Source organism: Atractosteus spatula, chromosome 2, assembly GCF_055471065.1.
Source record: "Atractosteus spatula isolate fAtrSpa1 chromosome 2, fAtrSpa1.hap1, whole genome shotgun sequence".
NCBI lineage: Eukaryota > Metazoa > Chordata > Actinopteri > Semionotiformes > Lepisosteidae > Atractosteus > Atractosteus spatula.
In genome coordinates, this window is record NC_142707.1 from 6,887,112 (window position 1) to 6,915,086 (window position 27,975).

At 39.1% G+C, this 27,975-nt stretch overlaps 1 protein-coding gene across 1 annotated transcript in view; it reads left to right on the forward strand.

Moving 5' to 3' along the window:
- The first annotated feature begins 1,161 nt into the window (after positions 1-1,161).
- Positions 1,162-27,975, forward strand: part of nsd3 (nuclear receptor binding SET domain protein 3) — a 42,658-nt gene continuing 15,844 nt past the window's right edge. Inside the window, exons 1-14 of the mRNA XM_088932371.1 lie at positions 1,162-1,492; positions 8,564-9,573; positions 10,633-10,792; positions 11,524-11,678; positions 12,087-12,692; positions 14,951-15,068; positions 16,525-16,625; positions 16,986-17,031; positions 17,529-17,659; positions 18,563-18,688; positions 19,062-19,188; positions 20,289-20,486; positions 21,665-21,844; positions 25,243-25,392. Coding sequence (XP_088788497.1) covers positions 8,608-9,573; positions 10,633-10,792; positions 11,524-11,678; positions 12,087-12,692; positions 14,951-15,068; positions 16,525-16,625; positions 16,986-17,031; positions 17,529-17,659; positions 18,563-18,688; positions 19,062-19,188; positions 20,289-20,486; positions 21,665-21,844; positions 25,243-25,392 — 3,064 coding nt within the window. The 5' untranslated portion in view covers positions 1,162-1,492; positions 8,564-8,607. The remainder of the gene's footprint in view (positions 1,493-8,563; positions 9,574-10,632; positions 10,793-11,523; positions 11,679-12,086; positions 12,693-14,950; positions 15,069-16,524; positions 16,626-16,985; positions 17,032-17,528; positions 17,660-18,562; positions 18,689-19,061; positions 19,189-20,288; positions 20,487-21,664; positions 21,845-25,242; positions 25,393-27,975) is intronic.

Genomic DNA, 27,975 nt, shown 5'->3' on the forward strand with positions numbered 1-27,975 from the left:
AAAGCTTTGACCACTTATATTCGTTTGTGGATAGGCTATACGTTTTTTACTTCAGAGGTGAATTAGGTGTAAGCAAACTCGTAATTATTCTTATTACAACCCTGTAACAAACGAAAGCAGCGAAAAGATAAAATTTGATGTAGGTCTGCGTAAATAAGAAGAGATAATATGAGTTTTTCTTATTTGTGTTTTAAACTACAAAGTGAAATTGGCGTCAGCGCTTGAGAGATACACATCTTTAGTCCAGTATCGGTAGCTACTCATAACATTCATTGTTTTCGTTATTTCATTGTCCTTAGCCATAGAAAAAGGTCTTTTTCAATTTTCATATTTTCACAGTCTCCACCAGTGTATATACTGTATGGAATAATTAATAGGGGTTAAAGAAAATAAAAATGGAAAAACGACCTTCGACCCTAGTATATGGTGCGCCTATTCACGATCATGTGTTCTGTTTGACGTATTTAGGTGGGGTGTATGAAACAGGAGTTAAAAATGTTAAAAACACGAACGTCAGATTAACCTCAGTACCGCAAATAATTTCGTATTTTACCTTTTTTCCTCTAGAGGGCAGAAAACCCACTACTATAATTCAGAGCCTTAAATATCAAAGCTTTTCGTAAATTATATAATATTCCGTTAAAATTAATTATCACTATAATAAAAGATTATGTACACCAATACCCTTGAAAAGGATTTACAGTGATATTTATAATTATAATTCTGAGTTTTTTTTCTGAACTTGCTTTGCATCGTGTCCCTTGTCCAACCCCCTTGTCTTCTTGATAAAACGATCTTTAATAATGCAGTACATACACTTTAACATAACACGAATGTATAGAAATAAACGAATCTTTGCAATTAGGTTGAGTTACTGATTCGAATCACATAAGCATTTTTGATAACTTTCTCAAGTTATAAAATGACATCTGCAATTACTGGCAGTTGACACCTGCATCTCCAGAATGTAATAATGGTTAACGTATTTGAAGCTTTCTCTTCAGTGGAACCAGACTCTCCTTCATACAGTATAAATCGACATTTTCTTCAACGCATAGATTGTAAATTTCTGTTCTGCTTTAATAAGACTACATTACCCGGCATGCTGTTAGCCCGGCCGAAGCGGCCAATCGCGCGGCGCTGATTTTGGCGCTGAGCAAGGAGACAGGGCCTGAAGCAGGGAGCTTTTGTTACAGCTAGAGGGAGAGAGGGAGACAGTAATATTAAAAATACATAGGAACCAGATTTAGCCAAATTCCGCTCCAACATCCCGCAAAAAAAGCGACCCTCTAACAAGTCTACGGCCACCAATTCAGCCATGGAACCGCGAAGTGACTGAAAATTGCCCCCAATTTTATCAATACATAGAGTTAGCAAGCGAAGAGGCCTGTACTTTAGTATTCTCCAATCTTTTGTTGTATCTGTTTTTTTTTATATTGCACCAGGAAGCTCAAATATTGGGTGTATTTGTTTAGAATGGAACACGCTGAAGGTACTGGCATTTTTCTTCTAATTATCATCCTTCTCTCTCTTTTTTTTTCAGTAGCGCTCTCGCATCTCCGCATTTAAGGCTGCCTTTTTTAAGTGATGGGTTGATTTTTTTTTTCTGCTGTAGCGAGTGATGGAGGTGTAATCTGGCCAATTTGATTTAAAGGGGCAACGGCAGCCATATTGGTTTCTGCCTCCGCTGTTTAGTATTTTCTGCCTTCCGCATTTTTGCGTTTCCTTGCTGGGATTTAAACGATTTAAAGAGGGGGGCATTTAATTTTTTGTTGTTGCCGTGTCCGCGCGTGTGAACGTCGTTGCTGTTTTTGTTAATTAACACCAGTTAAATGTGGGCAGGAGCATGGGTACTGTCCACTGTGTGATAAATGGCACATCAAGTTTGACATGATGCATGTCTGTGTCGAATTTTTTAACCAGTTTTTTCTTTCCTGTGTGTTTTTATTTTGGTATTTTAACTATGGATTGGTTTGCGACCTTTAATGTACGGCAGTGTGCTGAAATCTCCTTATCCAGATACATCTTAAGTTTAGTTCATTACATTGAGTTTTTACTCTATTCCAATGAGATTCTTAAGTACAGGTAGAGATAAACGATTCCCCCTTTTCCCCGATTAAAGGATATTCGACGAACTTGATACACTCGTCACTTTACTGGACATCTTTATAGCTAGATTTTATTCAAAAAGTATGGATCAAATATATGTTGATCATTTGTGATGGCTGAGGTCTACCTGTGTTTCTAAAGATGAATGGCTCCTATTGTAATTTAAGCTGTTGGATGAAATGAGTACTTTGTATCCACAAAATAACGCATTTAAAAAAATAATATCAATATCTTATTATCGTGTTATTTTCTCTGTTGGCTTTGATCGTATCAGAAACAGCCTGTGCGTGCAGTTTTCATTTGCTCTGCAAGGTCCGATGCTTTCTAACACGTTTAAGGTCGAAGCATTTAATGTATCTCGGGACAGAAACCCAGTGGATTTATCGTGAGGCCTGTAGGAACAGGACGGGTAACATCACCAACAGCGATGCTCTCTTTGTCCTTTAACTCGTCTATTAATAATAATAAGAAATACATTTCTGATTGTTCTAAGCATATCCTGTTCGAACTTTTGTGCCTAAAGTTCTCTGGATTTTGTCGTATCGTCGTTTTCTTTTCCGATACACTTCCCAGCAACCAACTTTTGAGAACTGTTTTCAGAAGTTTTTTGTTTGTTGGATTTGTGTGGCATACGAAGGAAAAACAAGAAAAATATGTTTCGAACCCATAAACTAAGAAATTAAATCGCATAATCTTTATTGCATAAGGAATGCAGATATTAGATATTGTAAATATTGAAGTGGAGACATGCGTATCTCATTTTTTTAAATACAGATTATGAGATCAATTTACCCTCTTGATCATTATTTAGTGTGTAGTTTTGATTGTACATATATATTGCTATGTCAGATATTTAACAGGATAACAATCCTTAATACCTTCACATACCAGCTGTTAGATTTTATCTGAACTGAATATGTTGTACCACAGTGTGAAGTCAGAAAAAGCATCTTTGTCTATATTTTCTGCATGACTATGATTATTCAATTATTAGGTACTTAGGAAACAGGGAAACAATCTTCAATAATGTTTTCCAACACAAGAACGTTCATACTGTGGGACTAAATGTAGTACACAAAATTAAAATAGGAAAAGACCCAAAATGGGATGTGCTTTTTAAAATTGTAATGTGATCAGGTCTTTCCTCTATCAGGAAATTTTGATTTTTAGACCTCCCCAAAAATCATAAAAAGATTTATTTTACCCCCCCAGTTTTTCTTAGTATTCCAAGTAATGAATGAGTTCCTCAGTTTGGAGATGCTCATCAATGGGATTTGGCATTTACCTCAAACTAAACACTACCCCTTTAGATCTCAGCAGTTGGGATTTGACTGAGGGGCTGCTTCGCATCCTAACGAACCTAAATTAATCAAAGCACAGATCTATCTGACGACCGCCCCCCCATTTAGCCCTTCTTAGCAGAATTCTTACATTTTAAAAATTTTAGGTATGCCTGCTATTAGTATAGCAAGTAGTTTCATTGTTCCAGTTCAGTGTTGGATTGTGTGATAAAAGTTTAACAGGTTTGCTAATACAGAGGTGCTGTTTTTCTCTGACGTGTTGGAGAAATGTTTTTTTGTTTCTTCCGCTTAAACATTTTTTATTCCGATACATGCTTGTGAAATGAAAGCATTAGTGTTGAGTGTGTGAATGTGACTGCCAGGCCTTTTTAGTTATAGGGGCAGGGCTGACAGCCTTCTCAGTATTACATTTTCCCCTATAGCAGCACAAAGATGTGAAATGATTGTATTAAATTCAGCTGAAGACTGATTACTTTCTTTAAAGAGCCGTTACAGGGTGAACACATGAGTTTCTGTTGTTGAACTCTTGAGCAAGTTATTCCCATCGAGCTAAGTGCATACCTCATATGATTGAAAATTTCCACTATTGACATAATTTTAAAAGGAATAATTAAAAAAAGATGCTGAATAATGGCAGGCAGCTGGTAAAACCTGAAATGGATTCAAGTGCCGTGCACTGGGAGTCTTTGTTTTTCTGTTTAACACAGAACATGAACTGTAGTTCATCTTTGTGCAAGTTGTCTTTTTCTGAACATACAGATCATGTCAGTTTTAGGGAGCTGTTTTAGTGTCCAGCTGGTCTAGTGAATAAAATGCCTTTTGAAAGGGAAGCTGCGGAGGAATGGGTGAAGGTTATTTCCATGCCGAAACGCAAATAGAGAGAAAAAGATGCACTGTCTTTCTTCCACACACCTGAGGAAGGCTCCACTGCTATTGTGTCATGTTTTTTCTTCTTTCTCTTTCCTTTTCAGCACATAATTACCATAGATGATGAGGCACTTGCTGAGATCCTGGCTGGTTGGTTGTTGTCTGAAATCTGTGGGTTTACTGGTTATCGGTTTGGCTTCATTACACAGCTACCGTACGCATGAAGTAAAGATTCTGATTTGTCATGGGGGAGAAAAACAAGCTTGATGTACCCTCCTCGTGGATTGTAGAACCTGCATGCTGCTGTAAACACGGCAGAAATCACACATCAAAGCTGTGCCTTTTTACATGGAGGGTTGAATTTGGGAACTGAGATAACATTTTTTCAGGGTCTTTTTTTGTGAAGAACGAGCATAGATCAGTAAGGGTGTGAGTCTCTAAACAAGCACAAAAAGAAGATAGGCTGTATAAGGACACCTCTGTCATGCTTTGTCACACAGTGCTTTTATTGAAGCTAATAACAGCAGTGGACCTAACTGATAAAAAAAAATAAAGCTGAGATCAAATCAAAGAGTAATTTGAAGTTACCGTGCAAGCATAGATCATTGATAATTTGTTTTTATTTGTTTTTGTTTTTCTTTTGTGTATGTGTCAACAGCTTCTCGGTGAAGAAGTTTTAAAATAAGGCTCTAGTCCATTCCATACGAACTCAACCAACCTGGCAATGTGAGCCTCGCAGTCACAAGGTTTCACCCGACTTAACACCCTGTTTGTCAGTGTCTGCTGTTCCTCAACCAGTATGGCACAACTCAGAACCCTCAGGAGAAAGAAAAAGAACAGGGATCTAAACAACAATATATGGAAGAATGAGAAAAGCAGAGGCTACCCTGTCAAAAAAAACTGCCTACACAGAAATGATAAAATAGTTTTAAAATGATGTCAAAATTACCCTTTATGGTTTATGTGTAATGAGGATATGGATATCTTTGGTAGTGTGAGGGGTCCAAAATGGGTCACCTTTGACAACCTCTGTCTCCCTAATACTAGTCATTCTGATCCAGAAATCACAGTCTAGCCATTTCTCCCGTTGGTAAACATTTATAGAGACATTTATAGAAATGTTCATGAAAATCAAAGGGGTTGAGGTAAACAGGCAGTTGATTACAGATGGTATGGCTCTCCCATTATAGAGCAGGCGAATCCATTTCAGGTTTTTCTCACCACTATCTCTTGTACATCTGGTGCTGAAGATTTTGTTCTGGTCCTCTGATGTTGTGTCATTTTGCAGAGAGTTGTGGACTTCAAACAACATAAGACATTTGCGTCTCAGCATCTGAAACCCTTACAGAAGAGCCAGCATCTTGTCAGATCTGAAATGAATCAAATCTCTGTAAAATGTAGAATTCGCTGTGCAGACTACAGAAAAACACCCAACCCTATTACTGTTACATTTGGTAAACTAAACCTTGTGCATTTATACATGGTAGTGGTAGTCTGTTCATTCAAGCTGGTGATAACATCTCCAGGAAAGTGGCACTTGAAGTACTTCAAAGTTGTGGCTGCCACTGCATCCGTTTTTTTGGCTAGCAAGCTTGTGCTGATCATGAACCACTGAACTTCATGCACAAGAAATTCTTCATTTTGTACAAGGCAGCTGTGGTCGTGGGGTGTTTTTCCTTATGTAAGCAATAAAATCAGAACTGATTTTCATAGCATTCCTTCTGATATAACATTAGTGTTCTTTGGTTGACCTAATGTATCAATAGCTAAATTAAATTGTTGGAATTACAGATATATTTCATGACATGATTACATTGGTTATTTCAGTGATACAGTACCTTCAAATGTATATGCAATCATTTTGTTACATTACAGTGACAAGTTACTATGTTATGATAAATTCAGTTGCCAATTAAGTAGGTTGAAAAATTACTTTGGGAGAAAAAAAAAGTTGAGAGTTTCTCCTTCTCTCTTTCTGTCTGAGGTCGCAGTGACTTGCTTAGAGTTTCAAGCATTTCGTTCTTGTAAGAAACTATATGAGTAAGACTCTTCCCACCACAAAGTACAAAGGTGTTTTTAGTTTTACCCAAGCCTTTCATGTCTGGTCAAATGTCACCATGTGGTATTTTCAAATCTGTTAAGGCAATTGTTCTTTATCTGCAATGGCGATTTCATACACTAAACACACATGATTTTGCAAGAGATAAGCAACATAAACTGCCATTATCAGGCATGTACAGCCACGTGAAGCACTTTTTAAACATTATGCCCTTTTAGAAGTCTACTCTTTTGCAAATAACCATCCGGAAACTGTAACTGAGCTGTTGGTGTTTTGCAGTGAGCGTTTAATAATCTCATACAGCACAGCTTAGCCCCTCACAACACTACTGTTCATTGGAGGTTTGCGTTTAATTAGTTCAGTGCATTTTGGCCTGTTTTCATAAAGCATTTTCTATCTAATTGTGATGCAAATGTACCATCTTACAATGATACAGCAGAAAAAAAACAACACAGTGCCTATGGGCACTCATTTAGATGGTCCTGCTCTGATGGGTTGACACTTGACAGTTAATTGTGGTATTGCATTTAAAAAGGGAAAATGGGTGTACACAGTGTGGCAGAAAACATTCATGGATAGGAAAGTATGTCTCCTCTCTTGATTCTTGAATCTTGGGAATGATTCTTTGGAAGAAGTGGTGTTTAATAATAATAATAACAACTTACACTTATTTAGACCTCTTCTGGACACTCCACTCAAAGCACTTTACAGGTAATGGGGACTCCCTGGATGGTGCGATGGCAGCCATAGTGCACCAGAACACTCGCCACACATCAGCTCTCAGTGGGGAGGAGAGCAGAGTAATGAAGCCAATTCATAGAGGGGGATTATTATGAAGCCATGATTGGTAAGGGCCTATGGGAAACTTGGCCAGGATGCCGGGGTTACATCCCTACTCTTTTCAAGAAACACCCTGGGATTTTTAATGACCACAGAGTCTTTTTACATCTCATCCAAAGGACCATCACTATACTGGGGCATTAGGACCCACGTGGCCTGCAGGGTGAGCACCCCCCTGCTGGCCCCACTAATACCTCTTCCAGCTGCAACCTTGGTTTTTCCCAGGAGGTCTCCCATCCAGGTACTGACCAGGCTCACACCTGCTTAGCTTTAGTGGGCTGCTAGTTGTGAGTTGCAGGGTGATATGGCTACCGGCACACTTTACTTTTTACTTTAGTTTACTTTAGTGTTTTGAAGGCGAAAACTATTCAAATAAGGCTGATGTTTATGTTTCTTAGTATCAGTACCTGCAGAAATGCCCTTTATATTTAATGTGTTGTGGAGCTAATGACTTGTTTCTGTCTGCAGTTGCAGCTAAATGTGGGGGAAAAAAATTGAAAGCACATCAGTACTGTATTTTAAAATCCTCCATGACAGTTTGACAGTTTTCAAATGCAAATGATATAAGATTATAATATGTAGCATATAGAAAATTTAAAAATTTATCTAAAAATTTTATCTAAAAAAATAGATATAGGAAATTTAATTTAATAGGAAATTTAATTGAGCACTTTAATATTAGTTTCTGCTCTAGTGTAAGTAAGTAAACCAGGAAAGGGCAGTCCTGGTCTTGGGGGGCATGTGTACGTGCTGATTTGCTAGCTCTCAATGCAGCAGCATCTGATGACCTGGGAGATGTATTTAAGTGACCAATTACCAATCATGTAATTACCAGTGATGTAATGTATTGGGCCAATAGATCAATAATGATCTTGTTTATGGCAATAAGAGAGAATGAGTCAAAATGAAAACTGTAGACACACTGGCCTTTCAGGACTAGGACTGCCTGTCCCTGAACAGGAGTAAAGTGACCTTAAGTTCATAAAACCTGTCTGGCTAGAGAGTGCTTAACTGTTGTAATTTTCTTTATAAACAAATAAACATAATGTGTACTACAAAGAGCTATCAGTTGATATCAGTATCACCTTGAAACAAGACATGAATAAATACAGTACTTTGCCATATACTGTAATCGTCTTTGCTATAATTTTTGTCACGTGAAATTATATTGCTTTTATGCATCATTGTTTTTTATATAAAAAGGAAAGGCATAATTTTATTCCTTTCAACCTACTGTGGTTCTGTTTGTTTTTTCCATTTTGAAATGTTATTTTCTTATAAATCCAAATTAAGGCTTGAATTATTAACTCAAACCCACTTTCTGATTGACAAGCACGTTGAAATGTTTCCTTTATTTTTTTGTCATCTTCATTTTTGTTTCTTGCAGGCCCTGTAAGAGAAAGGGAAAGTTAAGGATGCTGGAGCAGAACAATGGATTTCTCCTTCTCTTTCATGCAAGGGATCATGGGAAACACAATTCAGCAACCACCTCAACTCATTGACTCGGCTAACATCCGCCAGGAGGACGTGTATGATGCCGGGAGTGACAATGGGGAAGACGGGGGGCCGTCTGCCTACGAAACTGCCCTGGAGTCGGGTTTCTCTTATCCCCCCTCAGCTGCAGAAGACCTGCCTGTTGTCACCAATGGCTACCCGCCCAATGTCAGCCTCTATGAGCCGCAGGCCAAGTACGCCATGTATTCTCAGTTCCCCAATGGCTCTGCAAACGGCTACAGTGCCATTCGCAGCTACAGCGATCATTGCCTGCTGCAAGGAGAGAACACTGTGTTGAGAGCCCCTGTTGTGCAAGAGAAACCCCCCTCCCCTTCTTCCCCTTCCGCTACACATCATCATCACCCTCATCATCAGCCACAGCAGCAGCAGCAGCAGCAACATCACCACCATCACCATCACCATCACCCTCCTCCACCTCACATGAACCCGTCCGTACTGCCCCCTCCTCCACCGCTGCTTCTCCCCTCCTCGCCTCCTCCCTCCTTGGCCACCATCATCACCTCCCCACCCCATCCACAGCCACCCGCCACGCCCAAGAAAACCAGCTCTCCCGAGATCAAGCTGAAGATCATCAAGACCTACCAGAACGGGAGAGAGCTCTTCGAGTCCTCGCTGTGCGGGGACCTGCTGCACGAGTTCCAGGCCAGCGAAGCGTCCCGCAGGAGGCACGAGAGGAAGAAGGAGAAGAGGAAAAAGAGCAGCAGGCACAGTCTGCACAGGGACCAGGAGGAGCAGCAACAGCAGCACGAGTTGTGTGTTCCGGAGCCAGCTCCTGAGCCAGTTTCAGAGCCACTTTGTGAGCCATTGGATGTGCACAGGCCCAAGCTCGAGTTTTCACAGAGGAACCGTAAATGTCCCGAAGCAGAACCTAAGGAACACAAAGTGAGCGCCGAGCCTTTCTCTGCCTAATCTATGCTGCTCATTTGATTATTTTCCCTAGAATACAGATGAATGATCTGCACATTAGTAAGGCTCCACCTCAGAATTGATTTTGAATAATAATGGGAAACAATTGCTTCAATGTTAAAATACCCTTTTGTAATATGGCTTGTGTGTGTTTAACGTTTGCTTATGTGAATAGGGTAGAACTGAGCAGTAGTATTGTTTACATAAGTGTAATATTTAAGAAATATTTTTTTTATTTAGTTATTTTTTTAAAAGAAATATACCAAGTGAAATGAGACATGCTATCCAAAATAAGACTTTACAAAGTACTTCTTAGTGACAGTCTCTAAAAAGGACCTTCATAGGAGTAAGTCAAGACATGGTCTTGCTCTTAATTACCGATGGAGATATGGTTATGTAAAGTATTTCAATTACATTTCATCACATGAAAAACTTATATACTGTACAGAAATATGGAAAATTAAATTAGACAAGCCTTATGAGAGAGTAGGTTGCAAATGTCATTATATAGTTATTACATTTTTTTGGGGTTGTCATCTTCCATCTCTTATATTTACCTGAATAAATAACTTGCATAGATTATGAACTTGTGAAGCCCCAGAAAATTGTCCTGAAAAATGTCCTGAATTAGATCATCATCTTCTCCTGCTGCACATCTGGTGTTCTCATTCTGTGCGCAGGTGGATAAATAAAACATTCTCATGCTCTAATCTGCTTCACCTTAGATTTAAAAGGAATGCTGTATAATATAATCTACAAACCAGCAACTTGTTTAGGTAGAAAATGTGCTTAGAAAGAAGTGAAAAAAAGGATGGAATGAACTTGTCTTTCTTGCAAAAAGTCATTTTCCTTCTGAAAAAGTGGTATATCTGTGATTCTCCAGATGTGATTTATTAATCATTTTAATCTCCAGATAGTTTTATGGAGAATGGTGTGCCTGTTCCTGTGGGTTTTTAAAATGCACTGCTCTGTTGGTCTCTACTCAGGTCCAAAGGTGGTAACAGGAACTGTGTTTAACTTTCTGTTTCTTGGCAGATTCAGAAGCACTTTCCTACAGTTATAACAGGTACTGGTTCTTGTAAGGACCATGAAGTCGGTGATTTGGTCTGGGCAAAGGTTGGGACGTACCCTTGGTGGCCTTGCATGGTATCTTGTGATCCACAGTCAGATGTCCATACCAGGATAAACACTAGAGGTAACATGGAGAATCCTGCAAGGTCTAGATTTTCTAGGTCTTGATCAAATTTTTCGGGCAGCAATAATTTAGCAGATTCAAGATTTACTGCAGAACAGGAGTGTCTGAAATAAAAGTGTGATCACACAGATTTGATATTGTGCTAGAAATTACTATAAATGTTGAGGGCTGTGTTGAGGCTCAGTTACCTTATTGATTGTAATACAAAATATGAAAATTGCAGTTGTTTCTGTAATTTAAACATTTATATGTTTATTTAATGAAGGGATGTTTTCTTACATGTTACACATCTACATTTCCATCTTAATATATTTTATGATGGTCTGCTCTTGTCCTGTTCAATTCCGTTGTTACATTAGCATGTTCTGTATGTTAATGCAGAATAGCTTCCTGGTTCTCTGGAATTACTTTGAAAGTTTACAGGGATAGCTCCTGTTCAACAACAGACTGAGCAAAGCCAGATGTTATGAGATGCAGGTTCTTGTTTATAGGCAGATGCTAGATGTGTAATATTTCATGCTGTTTTCTTAGTTTTGCACAGATAATTGTTGGTAAAAATCTTAAAACTTTTAATTTGATTTTCTGTAGCTTGTAAAACCTAAAATGGCACCAGAATGGGAATCTTATTTATCTCACTGCTATGAAGGGCAGAACAGATGTAAAATGATGTTTAATTGCATTGTAGTCTTTTTCCAAATGTGCACTAGCCTACCTTTCTGGTTTGTGCGCAGGTCACAGGGAGTATCATGTGCAGTTTTTTGGGAGTGTTCCTGAAAGGGCGTGGATCCACGAGAAGAGGGTAGTCGTATATCAAGGGCGGCACCAGTTTGAGCAGCTGCAGGCAGACACCCTCCGGCGAGCCTCAAATCCTGCAGAAAGACACAAGGTATTCAGAGATGGGGATTATTAGGAGGCCATGACTGGTAAAGGCCAAAGGGAAAGTTGACCAGGATGCCAGGTTAACACCCCTTCTCTTTTCAAGAAATGCCCTGGGATTTTTAATGACCACAGAGAGTCAGGACCTCGGTTTTACGTCTCATCTGAAGGACGGCACCTTTTTGATAGTATAGTGCCCCCGTCACTATACTGGGGCATTGAATTTGTATTGAATGTATACACTGAGTAATTTTCCTCTTTGTTGACCTTTTTGTCTGAATTTAGGACACTAGAATTTAGGAGGTAGCATAAGGAAGGCAGAATATAAAAAAGCAAAACCTTTCTCTATCGCCCCCAAGCCCCCCATTTCCTCAAGTTACAGAAGTGTGACAGGGATACGTTTGTTTCCTCTCCCCAGCTCCTCAAACCGATTCCCCAGAGGGAGCGTGCTCAGTGGGAGGTAGGGATTGGCCACGCGGAGGATGCCTTCCAGATGACCCGGGAGGAGAGGATAGAGAACTACACCTTCATCTACGTGGACAAAGAACCAGAAACGTCTCCGCCCCCCGCAGAAAAACCCGCCTCCAAGGCTGACAACAGGAGAGCCCGGCGAACTCGCAGTGCCGTTTCCAGCCCTCGACCTGACCCCTCGGGTGAGGTGAGCTCTGCCAGGCCCGGCCTCCCGCCACGCCGGCAGCAGCCCAGAAGGCAGTGCAGCATGACGAACTCCGAGGAGCCTCCGCAGCCGGCACAACCGGAGCAAGACGAGCAGCAGCTGCGCTGCCCTGTACCCCAAAACCAGCCGTCGGAGGAGCCCAAAGACCAGGGGGCTCAGCAGCCTCCAGTTAAAACAGCCTGGAAAACAGCCGCTGCCAGAAAGCTCCTCCCGCTCTCCATAACCATGAAGAAGCTGAACGTGGAGATCCAGAAGTGCGACTGGCCTCTGCCAAGGGACAGGACTCCCTCTCCGCAGGAATCTGAAGGAGAGGACAAGCCCAGCGATCAGCCGGTCTGTCCCCCCAGGGTACAAGCTCTTTGTTTCTTTTTGTCAAAATTCATCAGTTTCTTCTTGAAAGTTTTTCACAATTTAAAATACTGTGCGACATAATCTGGGGCGTGTCATAACAGGATCTTTAAAATGGGCTGCTCTAGGCCAACAGACAGCCCAAACACAGAGCTGTAAGGTTGAAAACACCAGTGCCTTTATTCACAGTGCAGGGAAAATAGGAACAGCACCACCATGAACCAAAACAAAAGCCTAAACTCTTCTTAGAGCTTCCAGCTAAGCTTCTTCTTGAAGTTCCTGTCTAACATAGCTGACCAGTTAAATTGCTTACCAGACATGAAAACAAAATTCTCAGAACAGTCTCTTTCTAAAATCTTTCATAAAGTATCCTAAAGTTCAGAACTCACTATTCCTTTACCAGAAACTTGCAAATCCTTTAGCCCACATCTACAGGTAAGTCCTTATCCCTCTGGTGAGTGGGGTTCTACCCTCAAACCCCTCAGATAGTAGCCATCCACTCACACAAACAGACTAATACTGGAAGCTTCCTCTTCCTGCTTTTTAAACAGTCAACTGGCCAGTTTGCTTCCTGCAGCTCATTGTCGCAGAGGATCCTGGGAAATGTGGTCCTTGCAGGCCAGTACTCCCACAAGCCATTATCTTTGGACGTTCATATGAGTTTAAAATTCATATTACTGGTAATTAGTACATTACACTTACATCAACAAGTAATAGAGTAACCTGTGCATTTGGTTGTCCATCAAGCACGTGTTATAGCAAAAGGCATGAAGGTGCTCAACCAGTAGCAATGGAATCAAGATTTGGCCACCAAATAGTGGTCAATTTTGGCTGAAAATAGCTGACCTTCATTGGAGATAAAAGCAGGTGTTCTCTCAGATGGGACCTCAAGGTTACAAATTAGAGGCTGCCATTTGTCTCATTTAGCTCTTTTGTTTGCTACTAGCCAATTGATCTAAGGATCTTGTCCTGCTATTTCTTCATGAATCCAGCATATAGGCTTCAACAACATTGATGTGTAGCTTGTAGAGGTTAGCTTGATTCCTTAGATGACAATACACTTGAATAAGTACACATTTATAATCTGTCTAAGAATTTGATTAAGTATAATTGGAATAAGATGCAAGGTTCACATTACCGAATATAAGGTTCATCTTGAATTTGCAAAAGTTTTTATATCATCTAAGGAAACACTTTAAACTTGTATACTGTATATGATTGAGTCAGTCTGGATTGGATATAGAAAAACCTAGTACTGTATAGATGACCACATGTAATTATCTGTTTGAATAAGTGTAAAGAAGTAGAAACAGCAAGGTTCACTGAAAAAATGTTAAAGATCAACACTGTAATCAATCTTACATTGAAATCCCAAGGTGTTAATGTTTTTAGATGATAGGTCCAATGTAATTCTCTTAAGAAAATTCCCTCATCTAAAATGTTTTATCTTTTCAGTTCCAAAATAAAATAGACCTGTAATGTTGTGCCATCTTTGTAGCACATTCTGAAGTAAGAGTAGTCCAAACGCAACGTTCTTTGCGTTCCTACATTCACAGATTTTAATCATTTGCAGAGACAGTAGATATTATTGCAGGAACTACAATTAATCACTCTTCAAATCGCAATCCTGACCTGGGATTAAAAAGCACTTAAGTTTTCTTGGTATAACAATGTTGATTGCATTTTCTACATTGGTATTTACCAGAAAGCAGTAATGAAAGTGTTGTTTTTTTGTGCATTATATGACAGATCTGTTTTATATGAAGAATTAGATTCTTAGCTCTACTAAGAAAGTAGTGTAAAAATATGCTATTCTTCGCTAGGTTTATCTTAATCCAATCTAGGCCAATTCAATTTAGAGTTTCCTCTCAAATTTACATTTTGTAAATTCATAATGAACTTTGTATAGAAAGTCTTTATAGTATGAATCTTGTATGTTTCTCTTGTCTGTTTACCTTTTATTTTTTATGCTTAATTGAATGTGACGATTAATAATTAATTGTCATGTTTGTCATCTGAACTATTGATTGTAGTTAAAGAGTGGAGAAAGCCCCAGCTTTTACTTCTGATGAAGGACGAGTATATTGGAGTAAATATCAGACTTTGCTTTGGTTTATTGTGATTAAAATAAAGTTTTGAATTTAGAGTAATTGTTGTGCGATGTCTTTTTTTAAGCATGCATGTTATGCCATCTCCTCTGTGATAGAAGCGTTGTGTTAAACCAGACATCCTCTCTATTTGTGTTTCTCTTTCTGCAGGGAGCAAGTAGCAAACCTGAGATGAGCTCCAAGGAGCAGGAGAGGCTTGTGTCACCTGTTGGACGTAGGAGTGACCCAGGAATGGTACAGCACTCTTCCACTGCAGAGGTGTCTTCAGGTACCTCCAAGATGTGACAGCTTTGTGTTATTGATCATCATCTTTTCATTTCATCACATCCTACAAATGTGTAATCCAGTGGAAGTTGGAAATCCATTCTTATTTCTAATAAACTTAACAATGTTTTGAAGGGGTGTTTGTAATTATTTGCTTTTCAGTGCTTGTTTTATAAGGAAGAAGTTCCTCCTTTGATTTTCCCTAATACTACTCTAATACAGGTTTGCCCACAAGATGGAATGAGTTTAGATCTGTCCTGAAATTTTGTTTTGTAAAACCTATCTGCCTTGGAAATGTTTTTCAAAATTTCCTGTGGTTTGTTGTCACATTTTCTTTGCTGTTTCTGAAGACTTCCACTCCTATTGACTGGAAATGGCCTGTTTTTCATTAGAGTCCTTTTTCATCATTCACTTATGGGTGAAGCATCCTTGTTCTTTTTATAAAAGCTTTTTTTTAGTTATATTGAAAAGCACAACATCTGTAGAATGTTGGTACAACTTGGGTTCACCAAGTGTATAAAACAGCTTTCTTTAGTGTTTTAGAAACCCGTACTACCTTGCATTCCTTCAGTTGTTTTTCTGTTTCAAGCTGCATACATATGTTTTGAGAAGCTGACTAAGCATCAGCAGTGTAGTCTTTCCATTCAATATATAGCATTCTCTTTGGGATTTCATAGGAAGGCTGTTAATGTATCATCTCAGCTTCTGAGGAAATGGATGCACATTAAAATGGGTGTATTTTCTTGTCCAAAGATCCAAAAAGACGGTTACTGTTGTATCAGATCTGATCTAGGCCTGTCACCCAATGCCCTGTTTAAAGTTCCTGTCATACGTTTGCTTTAGAGAGCTAAAAGATTTGAATCCTAGAGCCCCCTGAGTGGTTCAGTCAATGAGTGCTTGTTTAGATTGGAGATTGAGCCTCATGGCCTGGAGTTTGCCAGTTGAAATCTAGGATGTGCCATTAGCCACTGTGATGGTTTCCATAAGCAGCAGCACACAAATGCGCAAGCTTGCTCGGATTAAGCGGGCTTGAGTTCACCAGGGCATCATCAGTTTGCTGAACCTTCCTGATCGTCGAGAGCTGTGTTACCAGTTGACACTGACCCTCTTTTGGGACTTGTTGCATGAAAAGTGGCAGACCCTGGTAAATCTGATCTGATTAAAAAGTCCAAAGGGGGAGAGAAAATTAATCAGGGGTTCCATAAAACACAAAGTTCTCTTCAGCCTAGATTGGCTCAAATGATTTTTTTTAGTATGCATCCTAAGATGCTTTTGCATGATAGAACACTAAATACCATAAGAGGAAGTTTTTTGAGTTATCCTCACTAAAGTGATAATGTACTGAGTTTCCAGTGTTGCAAAGGAGAGCATGATGTGCATAATAAATAAAAAAAAATAAATGTAGGTTTATTTGCACTGAGAAGGGGAATTCTTGTATTACATCTGATTTTTTCCCCCAGGTTTGTTGGAAAGAAAACAACAGAGAAGGTCTGTACGAAGTCGGTCGGAGTCGGAGAAAGGTACAGACCCAGTGCCAAAGAAAAAGATGAAAAAAGAACAGGTAAAACATTTTTCAGGATTTATCCAAAACTCTGAAAAAATTATCCAGCATTGCTCTTTTATGCTCTGATTGTTAAGCTGGAAGTCAAAACTAAATATAACCAACATTCAAGCTTTGGAACAGTGCTATCAAGTATTCACCTACGACTACAGAGTACTTGTAAGGGAAATGTGTCACAAATGAATGACTGTCAAGAGTTTGTTGGACTGTCTAAGAATTCTGAACCACTAAACTGGCTGATGAAGTTGCACAGGCCTCAGGTCTAGGCTGTTCCAACAATATTTCGAGTATCAACTGTACCAAATTTTCAGCTACACCGTAGTTACCCTTTCCTAAAGCTGAGATATTTTTTCATTGCAGACAGAAATGGTCCCACAGGCAGCTTTGAAGACAGGATCACAAAAGGGTATTTTTTATTATTTATTCTATCATATATTTTTTATTTTAGGACTTTAGAGATAAGATAGAAATTTTTAAACCTCATATCTTTAAATTGGCTCTTATGTATGAAATCATACAGAAATGCATGTATGTCTTCTTTTGAAATATTTTCCTTTTTTGAAGCTTATGGACACTATTTTTAACAGCGGTTACTGAACATTTTAAAATGCTCTAGATAAAAGTGTTTTAAATACTTCTAATATTCTATAATGAAAGACGTCTAAATATAATGCATTAATTCTTTATACTGTCTAGTAATGGATGTAGTTCTCCTGCTCTGGGGAAGTAATGTGCTCCTTTAAATGCAGAACTTTTTATTGGAATCCATCTGATTTCAGTCTGTGAGAAAACTGTTCTCTATCACATAGTGTTTTTGAAACTGTTGCAAGTTGCTTTATTTCCTTGCGTGTCTCATCTGTGATACGGCTTTAGGTTTCTTACAGGTTGTTTCATTTCTTATAGGTGCTAGTGAGATTTCAGATTCTTGTAAACCTCTGAAGAAACGGAGTCGCGCATCAACTGACGTGGAGATGGCCAGCTACCAGTACCGTGACACATCAGACTCTGATTCTAGAGGTCTGAATGACTCTCAGGTAGGAAAGAGAGAAGATGATTCTCAGCAGTAAGACCTTACTATTTTCATCTGTTACAGTAACTGTTTTGAAAAACATAAATGGAAAAGTTAACATTGGCGACTAGAGGAATTTGCAATGCTGATTAAGCATCCTAATTCAGCCCTATTTTTGAATTGAGGTAAATGAGATTTAATTATGCAGGACACTAGTAGTTTTAGTAGTTGTGAGAAAGTTTTTCGTTTCATGTTCTATTGATCACATTAAATAATTTATTCGGCAGAAATGTTTAATCAGAGTGACTTAAATTTGTCCCCATTCATTCAGCTGGGTATTTTACTGGGGTAGTTTCTGGTGTCACACCTTGCTCAAGGGTATATCTTCTGTGTCTCACCTTTGAACCTACAGCCTCCATGTCAGAGTCTGGCACTCTAACTGCCACTTACTATTGTAGGAAAGCAAAGACAGTACAAACACAGATCCAGAGTCTGATAAGGTGCATGGTTATGAGGCTCAGAACATGTACAAAATGTAATACTTGCACATAAAACTAAGACCCACATTAAACCAAAACTTTTTCCCTCCCACCAAAAATGAATTATAAACCCAATATTTAATGCCGGGTTACCATAAGTAGTAACACATACACTCTGGCAGACATTGAGTTGCCAGGTATGTAACCTATAATCTGTGATTAGCTTTCATTGAAAATTTGATTTTAATATACACCTTATCCGCTTAGGTCTTTACTTAACCCTAATCCAGGCTGGCATTTCAGGAAACCACAAACTTGAAGGAAAGAATGTTGTAGGACATATCCAAATGAGCGTTAACACATTATATTATTCTGCATTCAGGTTTGTTAGTTTCGGGGACGTGTGCTTCTCTTGTGTTGCATTAGTGTCAGTGACGTTTGACCTGCAGGTGGGGTTTGGGAAGCGATCAGACAGTCCCACAGCTGCAGACGCTGATGCCTCAGATGCCCAGTCTGTGGACTCCAGTCTGTCACGGCAAGGCACAAGCACCTCTAAGAAAGACACCGTTTGTCAGGTGACTGCAGTGTTACTCTGTTTCTTACAGTGCTTCTCTTGGAAAAGTTGTGATTATCAATAATATTAATAATAGCAATGGTTAGTGTTCAGAGGTAAAACCTACTGGATCGGGTAATTCTAGTACAGTAAAAGCACATGTGAAGAAGGGCTTTTTGGCTTTTTAACTTGAAGTACGATTAAGCTTATATTAACTGTGTAACTCAGTTAGGAAAAAGGGTTTTCTAGAATTAAATCTGTCTAAGTGCTGGAAAGAACTGGCAAGGACAATTTTGCTTTTATCCAGCTCTTGAAGGGATGATTTTTAATAAATGAAGCTTGAAAGAGTTCAGTCGTTTATGCAGATTACCATTAACATTTCTCCCCCTTATCAGATCTGTGAAAACTTTGGTGACACACTTGTTTCCTGTGACGGAGACTGCTGCAGACTGTTCCATTTAGAGTGTTTAGGACTGACTTCCTTGTTGGAAGGAAAGTTCACATGCATGGAGTGTAAAAATGGTAAGTCACCTGGCTGGTTCCAACAGCACACAATACAGGCTACATTTGTTTCTATAGGAAAGGAAATGCTGTAACAGAGAGCACAGTGTTGATGCACGTCTTCATAGCTTCGATAGGAAAGAGTCTAAAATCCCTAACTCTTCCTTTAAGGCTCTTATATATTTCAGTAAATGCTTAGACAACCATTAGAGAAACATCTGGTCACTGAAAACTAAAGTCAAAACGTTCTCATTTGAACATGATGGCTCCAACACTACTTTGCATTAAGGCCAACATTTTGTTAATAAAATCAGATTTAGGATTAACAGAAGAAGTTTCAAATCTTCTGTAAGTTTTATTCTTTCAGTAGACTTTATGCTATACAGCTTGTTTCTTTTCTGTGATTTGCATGCCCTTTGCAGTACGTCATAGTTGTTATATTGAAAGTGCATAATAAGTATTAGTGTAAATTCTGAAAATTGATGTCAGGAAGCATTATCAATTCACATTGTTTGTACTAAAATTGTCCTTCCATCCTCAAGTGACATATCTCTTCTATGGATTTGCTTGGTTTTCATTCACTCTAGCTTTGTCGGGTGACTCATAGAATTGAGAAGTGTCGCTTACCAAATGCTTTCCGCTGACTCCCACTGATAGATGCAAGTGAATCATTGGAAGCTTCCTGTGAAATCTGACATTTGCTTGTAAAGAAAGACACACTGCTGATATGACCTTTAGGATATGATTCCTGCTAGATCTTGAACAGGCCTTAAAGCCCAGAATTGCGTACCACTTATACAGTTTAATTAAAACATGATTGCCAACAGCCCACACATTAACTTCAAATGAAAGGTCATTCCCTAGCAAAATGTTAAAAGTCAAATCTCTAAAGCACCTGCAGAATCTGTTCAAGAATTTCAGATAACCTTAAAATGAGGTTCAACTTTTTTAAACTCCCTTTTTCTTCTTTTCAGTCTTTTTCTTGTTGATCGTGGGCACTTGTTAAAGGGTGGCGCAGGCTGCATGGGTGTATACCGCTTACACGCACCGGCAGAGCTGGCATTAATTGTTGCAGATCTCAGCGTGCAGGGTGGCCTCAGTCCTGTTCTGTGTTCTTCCAGGTGCTCACTCCTGCTTCTCCTGCAAGGCGTCGGGCAGCGACGTGAAGCGATGCTCGGTCAGCGGCTGTGGCCGGTTCTACCACGAGTCGTGTGTGCGCAAGCACGCCAATGCCACCTTTGAGTCCAAGGGGTTCCGCTGCCCCCAGCACAGCTGCGCCACCTGTGCTCTCGAGCGAGACATGCACAAGGCATCCAAAGGTACTCCCTGCTGCTTTCTCAATATCTGTCCCAGGAAGAAAGCCTTTTCTTATTTCTAAAGACTTCTCTGTTTGTTATCCACAGAGAGATTTTTTTAAATCATTTATGTGTTTCTTTAATTTCATGGTGGCCTAATTGTCGGGTGTGCGCATCTTGGCTTATTTATAGAACATCATTGATCAAGTTTGTTTATAAAATATCTGACATCTAATGACAGTAGATTTCTTGAAGCATATTACTAAACCATGTGCTCTGAGGGTGGGTGAGTATTGGTGAATAAAGCGGAAGACAAAATGTACTTTAAATGAAGATGAAGAAAGTGAGGTAGGATATTAAGGTTTTACCAGCTGGAGGGCTCAGTTCTTACCAATGCAATTTCCAGCTTTCTGTGCTACTAATTGACTTCCAGCTAGCACAGCTCTAGTGCTGCATTTATTGCAAAACATTACTTTAGAGTGATGATATTCTAAACTAATTTTACAACAGCATTAGGCTGGGGAAAAAGAGTATGGAGCAAGTAAGAGGTAAAGAAAGTGATGTCATGGTCTAACTTATTCAGTCTCTTTATACTTGCTAATTGGTTAAATGGTTAATACTAGTAATGTTCATTGAAGTGCTACGTCTGCATTAAAGAAAATGGAAGGAGAATTGCACGTCGATCTCATTTTCTTGCTGGGAGATCACAAGGAATAAGATAAGAGACCCTTGGAGTCTTTAAGAAGAACCTAGATGCTTCCTTGAGAATTAGCATACTGTAGATATATCCCCTTTCTGAGACTCCCTGTAAGTCACCACTCACCTGCCCAGAAAGAGGCCGACCTGTCCAGCCACTGATTTCAGGAGTTTTCTTTCACTACTTGTTAGAGGTTTTTGGTGGATCACCTGAGTGCTGGTGGACCATGGTTAATAGAAAATCAAACTAGAATAGGTGGTCCAAATTCTGTTGTGCTTTAGATAATATTCTTATTTTCCCTGCTGTGGTACTTTGTGACCTTTGTCTTTTCTTTCAGACAGGGACCTGGGGTACTTACCCAAACTCTCTACTGTTAAACAATTTTGTTTTAAATAGTAATCTTTAGAACTCCTTAAAAACTACTCAAAAATCTGGTATTCTTGTTACATGGAATGTCAAAAGCTTTGTACAACTCCTCCACGGTGCCCTGTTCTGCTTCTTACAGGTCGCATGATGAGATGTATCCGGTGCCCCACTGCCTATCACACAGGGGATAGCTGCGTTGCAGCTGGCAGTGTAGTAATCACTCCACACATTATCATATGTAGCAACCATTCAAGTTCCAAAAAGAATGGACACATAACCTCACCTGTAAACGTAGGCTGGTGTTTCGTCTGTGCCCGAGGTAAGCTTGGTCTGACTCCTTTATTGCTTGAAAAGTCACCCTAGTACTGGTCTTAGGATTTCTGTTTTTTAAAGTTAGTCATGCAAACAGGATTTTTCTGGAGATCAAATGTCTCATACAGGACTGAAAACCTAGTTTTAAAATGGTATTTACACAGTCTCCCATTACTTGTGATCTTGTTTGGTGTATATCCCCTCTACATATAATTAGTATCTGTTGTTTTTTTCTGGATATAATTAGTTTAATTTACCACCCTTTTCAGGACGTATAGCTCCAGAATAGACTTTAAAGGCTGGTGAACAGAAAGGTTGAAGATCCTAAACAAAAGTTAAGCATTTTGAGATACACCTGGTGACATGAACTTGCTTCCCTAGGTTATGCCCTCTTGTTCACCTTTGAGCAGCCTTTCAGAAGAACTTGTTACTTCTTTTTTTGTTTTTTTATAAAGTAACTTGAGCAGTGGTAAAAGACAAAAAAAAAAAGCATTTAGACAGTAGGGACTTTTTCCCCAAATAAAACATTAAAAGAAAAGTTCAGATTATATATGAAGTGCAGTTTTAATAAAGTTTAGCATACATCATAAGTGGTGTCTGTGTCACTTTGTAAAGGCCAATCAGCAGTTGCTCGTGTCACAACTGCTGGCTCATTTGGAGACAGGGTCAAGGAACAGGGGTCTGCCTTCAGTGTGCGTTCTAGTGATGTGGTGAAACATAATCTGTAGCCGAGAGCTAGTTTGTTATGGGGGTCCGTTTGGGTGGTCTATCACTGTTGAGCTTGTGGAACCCTTCTGGGTTCTTATGATGTACAGGCAGTCCCCTTTTGGAGAAGCCTGCTCATTCCAAAAAAAAAAAGTTAATCACTCATTGGTTTTTATAGCAAAGTTAATCCAATTACTCTCATCACCTGCAGAGCAACTCTTCGATTTTCAATATAGTTGTCAGGAGGGCAGGAACAGGTAACTCCTCTTAGTTCTCAATTTATCTTCTTTACAAAGTATGTACTCTTCACTTTCTTTTACTGAAACCTCTGGCACACTGGGCTCTCCCTTCCACAGCTAGTCTTCCCTTCACTGGAAGACACTTGGTTCCTGTCTCATCAGGAACCTACTGGTGCGCCTCACCCAGTTTAACCTCTGACACCCAGTTTCCAACTATAAACAGCACCTAATCTACTGCTCATCAGTGCCTCTGGAGAATTAAAATTAATCCAGGATTACAGATTTATGTAAAATGATAAATTTACTCTGGATGTATCTTTGTTAGTAAATCCAACCCAGATCAAAATCCTTGCAAGTTTTGTATTAACAAACTCTTAGAATTCAAACTGGGTTTAGGGCTGCTGGCTGGCTGCTGAAGCACAGGAGAAAAATCACTTTTTTACAACAATATCTAACTTCCTACAGTTCATATTACTACTAACTCCCTCCCTGAACTGTAGGGGCTTAGACACAGCTTAGCCCCATGCCTCTGCACCTGACTGCACATATACAGTACCCTGACTGCTGCTCTTGAGGAATGTTCTTTTATCCACATGGCCAATCAGATGAACCCTTTACTGCCTGTGCAATTTTGTTCCACAGGAGGCAAATCAGTTAGTCAGGGCATGTGTGTCCAATTTACTCTCTAGCAGGAGGAGGCTAAAACAAAGCCTCCGCTTGCACCATCACTAATGGCTTGTCATGACGTGTCCTCATCGACACCTGCCATTGAGCTACTTCTCAGCAGCAGCCTGTCTGTTTGTATGCATATAGCTGCAGTTAGGGGTCTCCGAGATGAAAAATGCAATGCAAAAAGCAAAAAAAAAGACAAAATAAATTACTTTAGCCTTTGCAAACCAGACTTCAGAAATACAGCCTTAGTCTTTATTTGTGATCAAGTGTTTAACAAGTTGCTTATGTTTATTTAAGTATACATCTGGTTTATACATTGAATAGTGTCATGAATGAATGTGTTGTAGGAGTGTTAACTGTCTTTGAACTTCAGAAGTCAGCACTAGAATCACTAACATTGTGTTAAATCAACTTGAACTAGAGCATTATAAATAACTGAAAAATGCATGTAGTGCAGAAATGGTGTTTATGTGATGTGCTGTGCACTAATACCGGAGTTTGTAATAGCCCAAAATAATTTAAAAACCAAACACTTTGCATTCTTCCCTTCTAAAGCATGTTTCATCTGAGGTATGCCTCGAACCACATACAGTATTTGTATTCCAAGATTCTGCAGTAGATCTTGGGTGGTTGACTAGCTGAGAACTGTTTTGCATGATTACACATCTGCCTTAAACCTGTTTTAAAATAAGAAATGGACAGGAGTTCTCAAAGAACTTCGATATTTTCAGTTTTTTGCAAATGATGTCCTTCGAGTGTTCATAAAATATTATTTTACCAAGTGAAATTTAAATGTTAGTCCCTTTTACCGACATCGTTGTTTTCTATGGCTGGTATAGATCCAACAGTAAAGTGTTTCGTGTAAGAAATCCAAAAAGCAGGTTTGACCTCCATGTTTTTGAAACAAAAAGTTTCCAGAGCTTCCAAGTTTATTTCCCCTTTTCTAATGAAAACATTCTAAACAGATTATATGAAAATGTAGTGTTTTTAGACTGATATTGACAAATTGATTAACAGTATTTGTAAACCTTACAAGAAGGTGTGCAGCTGAATCAATCCACACAGTGTGTGAAAATATCTTGAATAATATATCTTAGTTTCTTCTGTGACTTCTATGAATAATATGTCTTAGTTTCTAGTACCATGCTGCAGTAAAAACACACTGTTGGCATGAGGACGTGTTTTAAAATTCTAATGAAATAAAAAACAATCCTGGGCGATGTAGCACACTGCTTTAAAGACTGATGTGAACATGTGTCATACTGGGTTTTAAATGTATTTCGTGTCACCTGATGTGCTTCTTCATCTTTGCATGTTGAAGTTGACATTTTTAGAACTCCATAGGTCCTATTTGTATGCAACTAAGGAAATGTATTATTCTTTAAACATGAAATCTATACTTAATTACAGATGAATTTAAATTATAGGTCATTTTATAATATACACAGCACAGATCGAGAGATATTGATTCTAAAATTGTATTTTTTTAATTTTCAGCCTCAGTTTATTTGAATAAGACTTTTATATTGCCTTTTTATACTTTATAGCTGTTCAACATAGTTATAGTTACAGAACATATGTTACTGTACTCTATTGGTTTTTAATTGGGAATTTGATTTTGAATTTGAAGACAAACTCCCTTTCTTTTTAGACAACTGTCAGTTTATTCTTCTGTTTTCTCACATTTACATATGTTTAATAGTTTGTCTTTTTTGTTGTTGTTTTGTTTTCTGGAATCATGGGTAGTTTCATTGCAACTCATCATTTTTCCTGTTTGTTTTATGTATAGGGCTATTAGTGCAGGACAATTCTGACAACATATTCAGTTCATATGCCTATAAGTCGCACTACCTTCTGACTGAGTCAAATCGTGCTGAGTTGATGAAATTACCTATGATTCCTTCCTCTTCGTCAGCTACCAAAAAGAATTGTGGGAAAGGTAACAGAAACTGTTTCTTTGTTTTTTATTTCTGTGTTTGTGTGTCTCTCTCTCTTGGCTATCTTCCTCTACTCTTTAATGCTTTATGGCTAGCAAACCTGTTGCTTTTGTATAAATACTTTTTAAAAAATCGTGCCTGCTGTTTATGCAAAATGCAAAAACTAAAAACAGGGCTTAAAATAACATCTGACTGGAGGTTCAACAGGGACTTCTGCTGTCTTGTGAAGTGCTGGAAGTAAAGTTGCCACATGATATGAGCTGGCAAACTAGAAAAAGAACATTTTTTTCTTCTCTGATGTATCCTGCAGCAGTTTGCGGGGGGGGGGGGGGGTTCCTGTTCTGTCACGCACAGCGTAAGGTTTTAGGCCCAGTTACTTTGGGTCGAATGGATATATTAAACTGACTCTTGCCCTTGTTGCAGTGTAACTTAAGATCCCCAGTAGATGCAAAAAAAAATCAAATGCAAGGGTACATGCAGTATTTCTTGCATAAATAAATGAAAACAAGAATAAGCATCAGGACCATCAGTATTGGATACAACTAAGAAATCTGTCTAAAAACAAAGAAATATGTCTAAAATAATGGAATATTTTTTTTAAATAGTGTTCTTTTTCACACCCCAGAAATCAGTATTTCAACAGTCCTCCCTTGATTTTCACATAGAGAAGAAGCATCCTGTACACCTTTAACAGGTTCAAGTGTTCATCCAGATTTTCTCCAGCTCATTCTGCTTCTTATCTACTTTCTTTAGTTCTTATCATGAATGTTCTGTTAGCCTTAGTTCTAGAGATTGTAATATCTAATGGTACTGTAAATAATTATGTTCCCTTAACCATTTGGTGATAGATTATGATATAGCTTCATAGCTTCATAATCAGTTTTGAAAATATATTTTCTGTCAACCTGATTAATTATAAATAAAACTCTTTTTTCAGACCAACTTTGTTTTTTTGAAACTTTGATAATCAGACTGAACCCTGTTATATGTTCTTTTGTTCACTCCTGGCAAAACTGCTCCAGTTCTGACACTGAATCGTTGATGGAATACAATCTTAAGTCTCATATTCAATTTTATTTTGGACTTAAGTCAGATCTTTTCTTATTAGACCACTTCAGTATGACTCAAGTCTTGTGCTTCATGTTGTTTTCCTGCTAAAATGCGTTTTTTTCAACCCAGTCTTAGATTCTTGGGTGACTCAAGCAGGTTTCCACTCAGTTCCACCTGTATTTTGCACCATCCATTTTTCCCTCAATCATGACAAAAGTCCCAGTCCCTGCCGTTGAGATGAATCCCCATAACATGTTACAGCCACCACCAAGCTTAAGCCTGAACCGTCTACATCAGACATAATGCTTAACAGTAAGACTAAAAAGCTAAATGTTTGTCTTGTCTGTGTCATGTCCGGGCTGGGAGCTGCTCACAGCCTACGGTTGCCACGAGTAAATGCAACATTCCCAGGAGTGCTCGCATTTCATCTGAGCCAGTGAGGACCAGGTCAGGCCACCTGTCTGTGTGTCAATCTCCCTTTCAATCCAAGATCCAAACTTGTAATCAATCCTCCAATTAAATGAGGCACCTCATTTAAGTCCCTGAATCAGTACTCTGACATTGAGCCCGCCTTTGCACTACCTGGAGTAGTGCAATTCCCAGCCTGCCTGCGATACCTGCATTTGCAAGATCTCAGAAAAGCCTCTTTCCTTGACTTCCTAATCTCCGCCCACAATCAGCCTGATTCCAGCAATGTGCCTTTTCTGTCAGCTTTGTTTCTCCAAGATTCCCATAGAGCCTCACTGCTCCAGGCGTCCCAGTCAGCCTCACTGCTCCAGACTTTCCAGTCAGCCTCACTGCTCCAGGCGTCCTAGTCAGCTTCACTGCTCCAGCCTTCCCAGTGAGCCATACTGCTCCAGACTTCCCTGTCTGTCTGCATGCATCATCTGGCTCTGTTTTTCACACTCTTCAGACGTCTGTAGCCTCCTGAGTCAACCCAACTCCTGCAGTTAGATTTCTGCCTGTCATTCCGGCACAGTGTTGCACCACAGTGCAACCAGCTATGGTGCAACAGTCTGACCAGTATTCAGTGTATCTTATATAAGATTTATAATGAGTCTTTTTCAGTAAAGACCACTCACCACATAGGCTAGCTTTGTGTAGAGATCAGGATATTATTGATATATCAACGGTGATTCCCACTTCAGACATAGAACTTTACAGATCTTTCAAAGTCGCATCCCTAATACGTTTGCCTGGATGTTTGGTTTGGAAAAGTGGCCTGTTCTAGGTAGCTTCTGTGTGAGCTTTCTAATGTTCCTGGTGTGACTTCATAAACTCCATTTGAGTTTTATCCAGCTACAGCATGTGTTCCCATTTGACTTGGGGATTCCATTAGTTGCTGTTTGGCAAGTGAATGCATTTTCTTTCAGTGCTGCCATTTCTAACATGAACCCCAGATTCATGAAGTCAGCCTCCAATTGTAATTCCGTAGACATTGACTCCTGATGATGAAACTCCTTTGTGGAAAATGCACAAAAGACTGTGCTATCTTCACTTCCCGGGGTGTGAGTTAGCTTCCCACTCCACTTTTT